The sequence below is a fragment of the Geotrypetes seraphini genome, chromosome 8, assembly GCF_902459505.1.
Source record: "Geotrypetes seraphini chromosome 8, aGeoSer1.1, whole genome shotgun sequence".
Lineage (NCBI taxonomy): Eukaryota > Metazoa > Chordata > Amphibia > Gymnophiona > Dermophiidae > Geotrypetes > Geotrypetes seraphini.
The window spans coordinates 133,700,572-133,715,580 of NC_047091.1; the positions used below are offsets into that span (position 1 = coordinate 133,700,572).

General features: G+C 44.2%; 1 protein-coding gene across 1 annotated transcript in view; it reads left to right on the forward strand.

Moving 5' to 3' along the window:
* The first annotated feature begins 5,316 nt into the window (after positions 1-5,316).
* The window catches only part of LOC117365839 (thyroid adenoma-associated protein homolog), a 56,767-nt gene continuing 47,074 nt past the window's right edge, over positions 5,317-15,009 (forward strand). Inside the window, exons 1-5 of the mRNA XM_033956727.1 lie at positions 5,317-5,543; positions 6,507-6,684; positions 11,986-12,072; positions 12,680-12,707; positions 12,783-12,931. Of these exons, the coding sequence (XP_033812618.1) occupies positions 5,428-5,543; positions 6,507-6,684; positions 11,986-12,072; positions 12,680-12,707; positions 12,783-12,931 (558 nt within the window). The 5' untranslated portion in view covers positions 5,317-5,427. The remainder of the gene's footprint in view (positions 5,544-6,506; positions 6,685-11,985; positions 12,073-12,679; positions 12,708-12,782; positions 12,932-15,009) is intronic.

A 15,009-nucleotide genomic window follows, 5' to 3' on the forward strand; every position in this document is an offset into this window, starting at 1 on the left:
CTCCTGAATTCTGCTGCTGCCACCGCTACTCAACATTTAAAAAAAAAAAACCAGCTTGAAGAACTTATGCTCCGGGGGCTAACGTGTGCTTGTACCGGCTTCCCTTCTCTTCCCTCTGAAACTGGAAGTTATGTCGGGGGGGGGGGGGAAGAGAAGGGAAGCCGGCACGCACATGTTAGAGCCCCGTTCGCGGGCTAAAGCGGGAGACAGGTCAGTTAAGCTTGCGATTTGCTCTTCTTGCTGCCAGGTCCTGCCTACTTTCTGTTTCCTCAAAGGCAGGACCCGGCAGCATTTTTTCCAATAGGTCGATCTTGGGCCGATCAGCCTTCCTCTCCCCGACGTCAATTCTGCCGTCGGAGAGGAAGTTCTGGCCAACGGAACTTCCTCTCCGACGGCAGAATTGACGTCGGGGAGAGGAATGCTGGTGGGCCCGAAGCAGGGAGAGCTTGGCCGGCGGCCTGTTATCCAATGGCAGTGGCTTGGGGGAGGGCAGGGAGGGAGAAAGAGGGCAGGCAGGGAGACAGAAGGAAAGAAGAGAAACAGAAAAAAAGAAAGGGGGCATGAAGAGAGAAAGAAAGAGAGGGCAGGGAGAGAGGAAGAAAACGTTGGGGGGGAATGAGGTCAGGAGGAGAGGAAGCATACAGGCTAAAAGAAGGGAAGAAAGATTGGATGCACAGTCAGAAGAAGAAAGTGCAACCAGAGACTCATGAAATCACCAGACAAGGTAGGAAAAATGATTTTATTTTAAATTTAGTGATCAAAATGTATCTGAATTTATATCTGCTGTCTATGTTTTACACTGTGGTCCCCTTTTACTAAACCGCAATAGAGGTTTTTAGCGCAGGGAGCCTATGAGCGTCGAGAGCAGCGCTGGGCATTCAGCGCAGCTCCCTGCGCTAAAAACTGCTATCGTGGTTTAGTAAAAAGGGAGGGGGTGGGTATTTGTCTATTTTTGTATGGTTGTTACTGAGGTGACAGTGCATAGAGTCATCTGCTTTGACCTCTTTGAAAAACCCTGGAATAGGAATGATGATTAACATTTTCTATGCATACAGTGTGCTTTGTGTTTTTTTTTTTAATTTTATTGTTGGTAGATCATTTTGACTTGGTCATTTTAAAAGTAGCTTGCAAGCCCAAAAAGTGTGGGCACCCCTGGTTTAGACAATACCAGACGCCAAAAACAAATTGAATAAATACAGCAATAGTAAAATGATTAAACAAAAGTATAAATTCAATCACTAATGTAAACTTGGAAATAGCAAATTGAATCCTGGAAATAGGAGTAACAACATACGCTATCAGAAATATACTTGGAGAAGCATTTTTTATGAGGAGGTGTATAATCAAAAGAAACGTCTAAGTCCGATTCGGACGTATGGCGCTAGATGCCCAAAGTTGACAGTGGTAAATTGTCCATTCTCGAAAAATACATCTAGAAAATTTTTTCCCAAAAATCATCTATCTGGATGTCCAGGCCATTGATCAGCCAAACCGCCAGTACGTCTATCTTTATACCACATTTTCAACCAAAAATTCTTCTAAGTCCCAAATGCCTAGAACAAGACCATTTGGACATAGGAGTGGCCAGCATTGTGATGGACTGGCCACCCGGACATGGCAACAGAGCAGTGGAGCACCTTGTGGAGTGGCGCTCGCTGGCTGAAGGGGACACTATATTGCGGTAATGGAATGGATAGTGTGCAAGACATGTTTGTGGAGTATTTTGTAGATTTTTTCTACATATAATACCTGCTTTTCGTATGATTCAGGGTAAATCTAGTTAGATGCAAGCATATGTGTTAGTTAAGGCCACGCCCAATAGAAATGTACGAAAAGTTGGTACAACAATAACAATCTGAATATGGATTGCAGCCAAGGCCAGAAAAACACTACAGATAAGGAAAAGTATAATTAATATTCTCTTTATGTATTTTGCTATTAAGCCAAATCATAGGGGAAATCAGGATATACATAACACTTCTAGAGGTATTAATGATTCCATGTTGAATTAAACTGCCTCCATGTTTCTTTCTATCCCTCTCTGCGTCTTTGTGCAGTTTCCCACCTAATTGATAACAGATGTTCTTGAGCTTGTTAATTTGGAGCATATTTGATTTCACATTCCAATGCTGGGTATAGAAGAAAATCTTTCTTGAATAGGTTTTGAATGCAGTATTGATCAGGAATGAAATATGAGTGTTGCTTGTGTATAGGTGAAGGGATCCCTATGTGTGAGAATGATGTGTGATAGAATGATTTGTATTTAATTTCAAAATGTTTTACATATATAAGATTCAAGAAACTTTAAGGAGAAATTCTGAAAAATACCACATCTGTAGTTTGACCTCTTGGACCTTTAAGCTAGGCAATTCTCTCTATACTGTGACATCCCAGGAGGCTCTTTTAAGCCCATATTAGGAAATTCTCAGTAAGGGGGGGGTCTAGGTCTTTCAGTTCTTGTGTGGTTCAGTGAAATTTGAAGCTGTCAACATTACTGAGTTTTGGTCAGAAGGCTGGTTTGATTTAAACTTTTTGAGAATTACAAAGTGTTCATTGGGTATGTTATAATGTGTTGTGCATTCAAAAATTGATGTAAACAAAAATATGATCTGTAAAACTTTTCCTATGTTAAAAGGAATTTTCTTTGTTCATACATAAGGACGGCCTCTGTTGGCTGATTGGTTGACAGGTGTGATGTTATACTGGTCAGTGTGAAGGTATAAAGGAACGCACCAGTATAGACTCTTTGAGATCATATTTGCCAGGAGAGATGTACTTTGACATGCCTGACTTTATATGATGTCCTGTACACATTACCTACCGAAACTTGTTTATGCCAAAACGAATAAAAAATAACCGATTGGAAAAGATGCGTGCACTGATCATTATTCCCGGGCAACTAAGGACAGGGTTTGGTAAGTTACCCTGCTCAACCTTACAAGGCATTGCTGTGAACTTCAAAAAAAGGATGCCACATAAACATCTCACTAGAACTCCCTTATAGGATATGGTGAGCCCCCCCCCCAAAAAAAAACACACTATACCCACCTGTCTACAACCCCAATAGCCCTATATTGGCAGTACAGTAGGGTTTTGGTGGGCTCACATTTTCCACCATGAATGTAGCGGTTAGAGTGGCTTATGAGCTTGGGTCCTTTTCTCCATGGTTCACTAGCCCAGTGTTTCTCAACTTCTTCAAGCCAAGTACCCCCTAAGCCTAACAAATACCAACTGAGTACCCCCGCCCAAGCTCCGCCCCAGACCCGCCCATAATAATAGTACTAATTGTAATACAATTTCTTCCATCCATTTTTCATATACACACAATATAATCTTATTAATACATAATGGTAACCACAAAATTAAAAAAGCACACTGTATGCAGAAAAAATGTTATCATTTATATTCTTTTTTTTCCAAAGAAATCAAAGCAGATGACTTTAAAATATGCAATGTCACCTCAGTAACTAAAGAAAAATATACAAATATAGTGCCAAATATAGACAGCAGATATAAATTCTCAAAATGGACACATTTTGATCACTAAATTGAAAATAAAATAATTTTTCCTACCTTTGTTGTCTGGTTATTTCATGAGCCTCTGATTACACTTCCTTCTCCTCTGGACCTCATTCCTTTCCCCAACCAATATCGCTCTCTATCCCTCCATGAGTCTAACTTTTCTTCCTCTCTCCTCCACCCCCATTGGCAACGTCTCCCTCTGTCTCTCTATGCATCTGTCTTGAAAAATCCAGACATCTCTCCCACCCTCCACTACTGCCACATTCAACATTTCTTCCTCTCTCATACCCTGGATCATGTGCAGCCTTTTTCACCACTGCCCACCAGCCCCATGCCCATTTCTCCTTTTATCACCCCTCTCCAACACCATGCCACATCTCTCCCTCCATCACTATGTCCCAACATTCCTTCCCCTTGTATCCCCTTCAATCTATCCCTCTGGTCCCTCCACCACCATATCCAACATTTCTCCCTCTCATCCTTCTATTCCCCATGCATCTCTGCCTCACTCCTCTCTCTCTCTGCCCAATTTTCCTTTCTTCCTTTCCACCATGTGCATCATCTCTCCCTCACATACTCATGCCCAACAATTCTCCCTTTCTATCCCCTCCCTCCTATGTCCCAAGTTAGTGCCCCTTCCTCACTTCCTTCTATCGAGTTTGTGCCCCCTCCCTGCCTTTGTCCCCAAATTAAGTTGTACGCCAGGGATCCCTGCCTGCCGCCCCCACTGAAGCTGCAGCCGGGGATCCTTCCTTCCCTCCAGGGTGTGTGGGGTGAGCCAGGCAGTGGCAACTGAGGCAGGAGGGAGTGGGCATTCCTCCTGCCGATCTTGTACAGGGGAGGTAGGAGTTCCGGGCAGCAGCGGGCAAAAAGGGGGTGTCAGCTGGAGGTGGGACGTTTCTTTCTGCTACTCTCCCTGCAAGTCAATCAGCTGAGCAAGCAGGACTGGGGAGACCTGGGGCTCAGTTGATGGGGGCAGAGAGAGCAGCTTTGCAGAAAAGAGGAGCAATGAACATAAGAACATAAGCAATGCCTCCTCTGGGTCAGACCTGAGGTCCATCGTGCCCAGGACCTGTGCAGTAATCCTCTATCTATACCCCTCTATCCCCTTTTCCAGCAGGAAATTGTCCAATCCTTTCTTGAACCCCAGTACCGTACTCTGCCCTATTACGTCCTCTGGAAGCGCATTCAAGGTGTCCACCACACGTTGGGTAAAGAAGAACTTCCTAGCATTCGTTTTGAATCTGTCCCCTTTCAACTTTTCCGAATGCCCTCTTGTTCTTTTATTATTCGAAAGTTTGAAGAATCTGTCCCTCACTACTCTCTCTATGCTCCTAATCAACGGGCACAGCTCCTCCTTCCCTTTACCAGCGATTCTCTGCACAAATAGCGTACATAAAATTTGCACGCTATTAGGCTGAGAATCGCCCGTAAAAGAAAAAGCGCTCCCTTTACTTAAATATTTTCTCTCTACTTTCGTCTTGTACGTGCACATTTAATTTTCCTTCCACTTCCCCTTTTGTTTGACAAGAGTCAGAATTAAACTGGGGTTTCCAGATTAGCGCAAGGAAATTAACAAAACTGAAAATTACAAAAGAAGCACACCAGAAACCGCACTTCTGGTTTCGCCTAGTCCGCAGCTCTAGCAGCGACGTAGGATTGACGTGCAGGGCGGGATTTGTAGCTCAGGGGTCTTGGGGAAATGGCCTGGCGGCGCAGGGCTGTGCCTGTGGGCGGGACTGGAAATGCAGGGCGGAGACTATGGGCGGGCTAGCTCTCGGAACTGAAAAGGTGATCGTCAGTGTTTGTGGGCGGGGTTAGAAGCGCGAGGCGGTCTCTGGGGGTGGACTCCTCTTTGCCCTGGCTGTAGGCCTGTGAGTGCCCTTGCAGAAGCCGGGGTCCAGGATGAGCCGGATAGAGCTCCTGATCCGGCGCTGCCTCCTTTTCTATGGGGACCAGAGGTTCGGGGAGCTCGGAGTTTCGGTGCTTGCTTTCCTGGACAAGCTGGGGCAGTTTGCACGGTAAGTGATTCCCGATAGGGATGGTTTGGCTTCTCTGCCGGCCCTTCAGATGTAGGATTATTAGCTTTTCATCTCTTGTTTTGGTCCATATTGTATTTATGCTAGTTGCCACCGCTCGGGTGAGTGGATGAGGGATTGATTATATATGGAGCAGCCGAATTGTGAATGTTTATGTAAGTCGCCGAAATGAATAGTAACTGTCGTGAAGTCTTGGTGATTGGTGTGGCCACGTGTGGCACCTTCACCCACCTTTTACGTAATACACGATCTGTGCTTGTTTTTAAAAGTTTGCATGCGCATCTTCATAGTAGCTCAAGGTGAGCAACATTCAGGTAAGACAACTGAACGAGTAAATTCAAGGAAATATCTACAACAGCAGCCCCTAGTATGAATGGATGGTATTTGAGGTGATAGGACAAAACATGCATGATCTATAATCATGAGTAATGAATAAAGTGGGTATTGACAGTGATCTTGAGTAAGTCATAAGCTGAGTGAGCCAGTGTATGGCAGAAAGGGATAAAAAGACATCGTTAAAAATGTAAATAATAATAACTTTATTTTTCTATACCGCCATAGTCAAACTGACTTCTAGGCGGTTCACATAGAAAGAAGGCTGGACAATCAGCAAATTACAAAATGCAAGAAGAAGGATGTTACATAATAAATTGGAGAAGCATGGGGGAAGAAAGATGTTACATAATACATTGGGGTTATAAGGGGAAAGAATACCTGAGATAGTAGAGATCGGTGGAACTAACGCAACTATGTCTGTGTAGCGATTGTCAAAAAAAGTGATTGAATATGATTTACTGGTAGTATGAACCAGGCAGTGTGTAATGGTAAGAATCCTTCCAGAGAGCGGTAGGCAGGTGATGTGGTGGGCAGTGGTATTCAGGTGCAGTATGAGACGTGCCAGTAGTCTTTTACCTTCATGCTAGCTTGTATTTTATTTTTTGGCAGTTCTTCTGTGAAGAGGTGCAAGGACAGAAATCTGGATGAGGCCCTGCAAATCCTGAACACAATGTGTAAAAGATTCTGGGAGCTGAGTGATGTGGAGATGCTGCCTCTACTCCAGTGTATACTTGTGTTACAGCTGGATGCTGTGAGCAGTTCAAGTTCCTTTCAAAAGCTAGGAAAGGTAAGCAGAGGTGATTATTGCACTGTCCCATGGTCTCCTTGGAGGTGTTCAGACCAATGGGTTTACATAGAAACATAGAAATATGATGGCAGATAAAGGCCAGCAGTTGAAGACTGAAAAATGCTGACTTCTGAACCAAGTATGTGTGCTGTGCAGTCTCTCCCTAAGTCAGTATTTTCTCAGTTGCCAGCAGATGGAGGTGGTGAGTCTTGTGCAGTCTCTGTCAATCCCCTAGCATTTTTTTTAGAAATAAAATAAAAGAGGAAAAGTTTCTTTTGCTTTTCCAGTGCTAGCTTCAGATTTCTGAACCAAGATGGGGCTCTCTGTAGCCTTTTGGGGGTGCTAAACTCAATCTGAGTCCCTCTCCATTCCCCCACCTTCTCTTTTGGTATAGTGGTGCCTCAGCTGTTTGCTCTCTGTTTTCTGAATCCAGGGGAATAGTCAAAATGTACTGTTTCAAAGATACATCTACTATTAATAAATTTTATGCTCAGAGTCATGGAGGCAATAACAGGGGAGAACCCCAACACTACTGCCTCACCGCCCAATCATCGCATATTTAAGGAACTTTTGTGAAAAGTACGGTTGTTTGAATTTTTTACATCATATGCCACTGTTCAGTTTAGCCCTGTTCAGTTTAGTGGCATATGATGTTAAAAATTCAAACAACCGTACTTTTCTCAAAAGTTCCTTAAATATGCAATGATTGGGTGGTGAGGCAGTAGTGTTGGGGTTCTCCCCTGTTATTGCCTCCATGACTCTGAGCATAAAATTTATTAATAGTGGATGTATCTTTGAAACAGTACATTTTTGAATACTATTAAGAGTGATTATTCCCTTGGATTCAGGATACTCTTTCTAATCACTCAACTCTTGGAAGTTTTGAGTTTATTGCTCCACTAGTGTTTAAGCCCGTTAGATTAACGGGTGCTAGATGACCGCCTCTCCTACTTTTGAACCTAGGCAGAGCCGGGGCGGGAGGGAGTGACGGTGGGAGAGCAATTTCAAAGCCTCGGCAGCGGCGGCTCCTTGACCAACCCGCGCTTACAACGTCCCCACACTCGCGGTCTGGCTGGCTCCCCCACCAAAGCCCTTCGCAGCGGCAGCCCCTCCCGCATCCGTCCCCGCGTCCCAAGCCTCTCCGAAGGCCGGCTCCCACGAAAATGGTACCCCTTTGTCCAAAGCCGCCGCGGCAGCCTCCCTCAAGACACATTTCAAATCTGACATATTGTAATCACAAAACAGAAAATAAAATTATTTTTGTTACCTTTTGTTGTCTGGTCATTATTCATACCATGTAGGGGTCCCAGGCTATGGTTGGCTTTTGATAACTCGCTTGCCAGGGCCCCTTCTTTCTTCTTCCCTCCCTCCATCCCGGCAGCTGAAGACAGGCACCTCCCCCCAGTGGTCTGAGACAGGAGGGAGCAGTTAGGAGAGGGTCTGAGGGCAAAGAGGGGCTCAACAGCGCACAACCACCTTTCCTTCCCCCCCTCCATCAGGTGCAGTGCAGCTCCACCAATGTTAAAAGGAGCCGCGTCGAAATCGGAGGCCTGCCACTGCCGTAGCACTTTCCCCTCTGCCTTGGTCCCGCCCCTTCTCTGACATATGGGACCACAGCAGAGGGAACGTGTTACGGTGGCGGCAGGGCTCCAATTTCAAAGCAGCTCCTTTTAACATAGGCGGAGCTGAACTGTACCTGATGGAGGAAGGGAAGGAACGGTGGGGCAAATTTCGGCAACGGCAGGAATGGTTTGGCGGGCCAAGCACCGTGAAAGTTTGTTTCTTTAGGCAGCCCCGGTTGTTTACTTGGATTCAATGTGAGCCGGGTGAGGAAGGCCGCCGCAGCCTCGTAGCTAGGTAGGGGGACAACAATGGCGCTTATGCTCAAGCCCCCGCCGCAGCTCCTCTCTCGATCCTGGTGCGGTTCGAGAGAGGAGTTGTGGCGGCGATTTGAGCATAAGCGCGATTGTTGTCCCCCCTACCTAGCCGCGAGGCTGCGGCGGCCTTCCTCGGCCGGCGAACCCTAATGCTGACATTGAATCCAAGTAAACAACCGGGGCTGCCTAAAGAAACATGGTAATCATATTCTGTCCTGAAAGCCCCCGCCGCAGCTCCTCTCTCGATCCTGCTGCAGTTCGAGAGAGGAGCAATGGCGGCAGCTTGAGCATAGTGCACAGTGAGAGCCAGGGGCGCACATGCACACTCGTTTTTCCGCGACGGATCAGGGAACACGTTTTTTTAGTGCACATGCACTGCCTATCATTTTATTATATTAGATTTGTGTTTATTTGACTGCTCTCTGTTTTCAGCAGAGACAGTAGCTTGGAAAGCCCGTGAGGGTTTGCCCTCCTTTTGAGTTGCTATTTTAGTGTGAAAAAGAAAAATAACAAGAATAACATCTTTTGAATTGGTGTTTGCCCTACGGAGAACTTACCTGGAGTCCTGTTCTGTTTAGTTGGGTGACAGTTCTTTTTTGCCCAGGGCTGCTGCATGTTTTTGTGTGTGTGTGTGTGTGTGTGTGGCATTAGTGTGGCTCTCTTATTATCTCTTCCCACAATGAGTGGGAAGAGATTAAAAAAATGAGTGGTCTGCTCCCGGTGGGGAGTAAGATGCAGAAGAGGCCTGTAAACTTTGTGTGGAAGTGCCGGAATCCAGTGGCCCGCAAGATTCTTTGGTGCTGTCATCAGGGGAGGCCATAAACCGTGGGGATGGAACGGTTCCTGTAATGGCAGTAGCTTTGGCATTTGTCTGAGATATCAGAGTCTGCTGCTGTGGATCAGTGTTCCTGATGGGAAGCTGCAGAGACTTCTTCAGATTCCCCAGCTGGGCTTTTTATAGGTTTCCTTTGAAGGGGTTTTCATCAGACTTTGTTATCACTATGTACCAGGCCTTTTGTTTACAGGCCTTGGGAGCTGCTTCCTCGTTGGGGGCCATGGGTCTCTCGCTAACTGCGGCAGCCACAACTTCTGTGATTTCTCCTATGATGCCAACAATTAGACAAAAAACTCTACAACCATTCCTCGAAAGATAAATTCAAAGTAGAGCTGGATAAATTATTATAAATTTCCACATCCAGTGTACTGTATAATAATACTATAACAATATGGATCTTAGCTATACATCATTTCCATACCAGGAGGGAAAAAGACCTCAGACCATTTGTATATCGTTTCAAAACAGCCGAAGCTGATCAATTGATTGAAACATCACTGTAATCATAGATCATAAAAAACCCAACCTGTATGATTTGTGAATAATTTACTGATCACTTTTTTGTCCTGATGGTGACCAATGGAAAGGAGAAGCAGTTTTTAAAACCACTATTGCTTGATGAATTAAAGAGACTATAATAATAATAATAATAACTTTATTTTTGTATACCGCAATACCACAGCAGTTCAGAGCAGTTTATAGAGGAAGAGACTGTACACAGACAGTGATGTTACAGAAAAGACTTTCAAATTATATTAACGAGTCAAGAGTAGTCAGGTATATCTGGAGGCATATCAGAGAAACAACAAGGCAGGAAGGGAGTCGGAGAAATTTATCAAAGAGATAGGTTTTAATTGATTTCCTGAAGGTTTGGTAGGAGGGTGCATTTGAAATGAGGGTGGTTAGACATTTATTGCATTTGCCTGCTTGGAATGACAGAGATCTATCAAGGAATCGTCGGCATATTTGTTAAAAAAGAAGATCCAGAATTTCTCAAGGCACACTCCACGAGAGGGCAGGCAGCCTTGTGGGCAGAATACTCATTGATTTCTCCGGTTAACGTTTGCTGGGTGGCAGTGTAGTTGTAGCTCTATTCCCTTGTTAAGCACTATTGGGTGGATGTTCAGTCATACAGAGATGCAGTGTTTGGAGTGCAGGTGCTGCAGACTGGGCTCCTGGAGTCCTGCCCTTAATGGTCACAGTTTTGGTACTTCCCATCTGTGCCGGTCTGGAGGGATGCTATAGAAGGAGAAATTAGAACTTGCCTGCTAATTTTCTTTCTTTTAGTCCCTCAAGACCAGTGGTTCCCAACCCTGTCCTGGAGGAACACCAGGCCAATTGGGTTTTCAGGCTAGCCCTAATGAATATGCATGAAGCAAATTTGCATGCCTATCACTTCCATCATATGCAAATCTCTCTCATGCATATTCATTAGGGCTAGCCTGAAAACCCGATTGGCCTGGTGTTCCTCCAGGACAGGGTTGGGAATCACTGCTCTAGACTGGCACAGAGCCTATCCATTTTTTCTATACCACTGTAGAAGTTAGTTTTGGCTCATACTGAGAGATATGAACTGTTTTTCTTCTTGAGGAAATAGTGTAGGATTTAGAGAGGTTATAAGAAAAGGGAGTCTTGGTGTTTCTTTTGGGGCAGCAGCACCTGGTTCGCTGGTTTAGCTGGGGACTGTTAGCACTGGAACAGTGTGGGACAGAGTTAAGTGGTCCCAGTAAATTTGTTGTAGTTTATAAAACAAATTTACTGTTGTAAATTTGTAAATTTACTGTTGTAACAAATTTACAATCAGAACCCTGCTTTTCAAAAAATTAATCCAAATATCTTAAACCCTCTTCACCTACCTCCAGCTAATTTCACCTACCTCCAGATAATTCACCTACCTCCACAGAATTCACCTACCGCCAGATAATTCTCCCCCAAATATCCCACCTAAACACCTTTCAAGTAAACAGACCCCTAAAATAGATTGTAATCTTGCCTACTCTAACTATATTCCATTTGCTAATATCACACAGTTCGGCACTATCAGTTTACTATCCAACCCGTAAGATCCCCTAGATTTCTATCCAGCTACCCCCCCCTTAAAAAAAAAAAATTGTATCTTCACTGGAAAATGTCCAGTCAAACATTCTGTAATGTGTTCATCACTGGAAATGTCTAGTCAAATCTTTTGTAATGTGTTCATCACTGGAAATGTCCAGTCAAATCTTTTGTAATCCGCCTTGAACTGCAAGGTATAGGCGGAATAGAAATCCGTAATGTAATGTAATGTAAAAACAAGAAAAAAAAAGGTGGAGGAAGAAGCACTGGTTTGTTGTTGGTCTGCTTGGCTGTTCATGGACTGACTTGGGGAGGGACTACATAGCACACTTATACTTAGTTCAGAAGTAAGCATTTCTCAGTCTCCACCTTCTGGCAGAGGTGCATAAACCCATTGGTCTGTGCTGGTCTGGAGAGACTAAAAGAGAGAAAATCTAGCAGATAAGTTCTAATTTCTCCTTTCCTCTCATAGCCCAGAAGAGTTGTTCCATAACTGAGGTTGGACTTTTCTATGTTTTCTCCACAATACTACAGATCATTGTAAAGTTATCGTACAGTAAAGAGAGCCTTTGTTCCCAGGAGGTGGAGCAATTAATGAAGGAGGTTCTAGAGGAGAAAGAGGTAAGAGAGGTTCATCAATGGAACTGGTGTGTGGCCAATTCCAAGGCAATGGGAGGAAGGGAAATTCCACTCTTAGTGCACTGGTTCACATGCCACAGTACTCCAGCCTAGGACAATGAGAGAGGTACCATGCTCAGTGTAAGCATGGCATGCCCTAAGAAAGCAAGGTATGGCATAAGAGTTGCTGCTGTACAGGTTCAGACTTAGGGTCTATTTAGCTAGTATCCTGTTTCCAAAAGCAGCTAGTCCAGGTCACAAGTACCTGGCAGAGTCCAAAGAGTAGCAAGATATCATGCTGCTTAACCCATGATTAAACAGTGGCTTTCCTCCAGGAGTTTGTCCAAAGCTTAATTTTTTTTTAAACCCCGCTGCATTAATTGCTTTTATTACTTACTCCAGTCTTCCAATTTTAATCCCCCTTTCCTTTTCCCAGTCTTCCTATATTTACTGTCTGCTTTCATTTCCACTATCACCCACCCCCTCAACTATCTTAAGTGTACTTAGCCATAGTACCTCCCGCTCATTGCCATGAGATATCCTGCAAGTTTTTGCTGGGACTCTTATTAGCTTGCTCTCATTCTGTTGTCATCTCCTCTTTTGCCTGTAGGTACTGCTTGCTGGAAACCTGGAGGCAGGTGAGTACCTTATTCTCCATTTCCAAAGTGATTTTATCTCTGACTCTGTTCATGATTGTTCTGTCTCTCCTACAGTGTGTATGTATCTTCAGGAGAGTGCCACTGCTCGCAGGTATCTTAGACGGACCCTCCCCCTGATGCTGAAAAAAATTGCTGCCACTTTTCAGCAGGTGCTGCAGGATGAGGCAGTAAAAGATGTAGAATGGGAGCACTTCACAGTCAAGGTAAGAGCAGTCACTGAAACGAGAAGCTTGGGATGCCTTTGGTTGCTCTCTGGAGAGTATTATCTTCTAATTATCTGTAGCTCCAGCCTGGTCTTCTGTGTTCTTCCCAACTCCTTCCCTTCTGCTGCCTTGGTATTGTCTGAAAGGCCAACCAAAAAGTCGACCCGTGTAATCCACAGATGAAACAAAAATCCAAACCAAACAAAAAGCCTGTGGAAAGTGATGTTCCTGATTGAGGCTTTTATTCAAATAGAAAAGTCAATAAAATATCCACACGGTCCATGTTTTGACCCAAGTGTCTTCCTCAGGGGTCCTAAACATATAAATGGGTATGTTTGAACATGTATAATAGATATTGTGATGAAGTGTTATTGGTATAATAATACTTGTAATAAAAGTGACCAGTGATGATGTGTCCATAGGGATCAAAATGGGAATTTTTGGCAGGATCTTGCACTGGTTGGAAGATGTTCTATTCAATTGGGCCTCCAGTGATAAATGTAATAAGCCCAAGCTGTCTGGAGCTGGACCTGTTGTAACAATAAAGTATCAAAAAGTGACCAGATGACCCCTCGCACGTTCTCCCAGTGGTCACTGACACTCCCCCCCCCCTCCAAAGATGTTAATGAAACAGTGCATACCTGCCTAGATGACAGCTTCGGATATTATGGCTAGTCCTATAAGAGCAGCAAGCTGGTTCTTGGAGTAGCCTGATGGTGGTGGTGTAGTGAACTATAGAGATGGTGACTCAGGCCCATACTCCTCCACTAATCACTACACATTTCTGAGCCTTCCTAATATACCCACATATATGTGTCGCAGATATAAGGGCTATTGGTGTAGTCTAACAGTTGAGTCTACATTAGGTTTTGGAGGGCTCACCATACAATATAATGGGGTTGTGATGAGATGTGTACCTGGGACTTATGTGAAGTGTACTGCAGTGCCCCCAAGGGTGCCCCACTCCTTTGCCGAGACGTCTGTTAAGAATTCTGGCAGCTCCTATGTCCCAATGGATGTTTGGATGTGTGTTTTTCATAAATGGTTCAAAAAGATAGATGCACTGAGAACAAATATATCTGTTTTTGAAAAAAAAAGAAAAAAGATAAGATGTTTTTGAAAATGGGCGTGTTTTGGTACTGGATTCTCATGTGTCTTCTGCAAAAAGTCTAATCTTGAATTTTAGATGTCATATCGAAAATGCCCTTCTTTATAGAAAAAAGTTATGGGACAACGGACATTTTTACAGGTCACTTTTTTTGACTAAATCAGCTATATAAAATGTCTCACTGCTGTATATATTTTGTCCATTAAATCCTAGCTTTGAGGCAGGAAGTTGAATGGTAGAGAATGACATGGGGACAAATTTGTTCCGTTCCCTGTCCTGTCACTGCGAGTTTTGTTGTTGTCCCTGCCCCATTCCTGTAAGCTCTGCCTTAACTGCACAAGCCTCTTACACTTATGATATTAAAGTGTTTGAGGCTTTTGCAGATGAGGATGGAGCTTCAGGAATGGGGCAGGGACAGGAAAAGAACTTGCGGAGATGGGAAAATTAGTTCCCGTGGGGACGGGGAAAAATTTGCCCCCATGTCATTCTCTATTGCAGTGATTCCCAACCCTGTCCTGGAGGAACACCAGGCCAATTGGGTTTTCAGGCTAGCCCTAATGAATATGCATGAGAGAGATTTGCATATGATGGAAGTGATAGGCATGCAAATTTGCTTCATGCATATTCATTAGGGCTAGCCTGAAAACCCAATTGGCCTGGTGCTCCTCCAGGACAGGGTTGGGAACCACTGCTCTATTGAGTGGTGTGCTTTAATGTTGTCTTTATGGGCAGCCAGAAAATTTTTGTTTCAAATTTCCTGTGTAATTTATGGGAATTTTCATTTGCATTCAGGTTTTCTTGGCCATCTTGTCATGAAGAGGGTGTACTCTTTGCAAAGAGTGCACGTTATTATTAGCAAGCAACCTCCCCCCCCCCGAAAAAAAAAGAAGTGTGGTGTGGTTTGTTTGGGGTTTTCCCCCCCCCCTTTCCTCGTTTTCATTTACATTAGTGCAAAGAATGGCCACCCGGA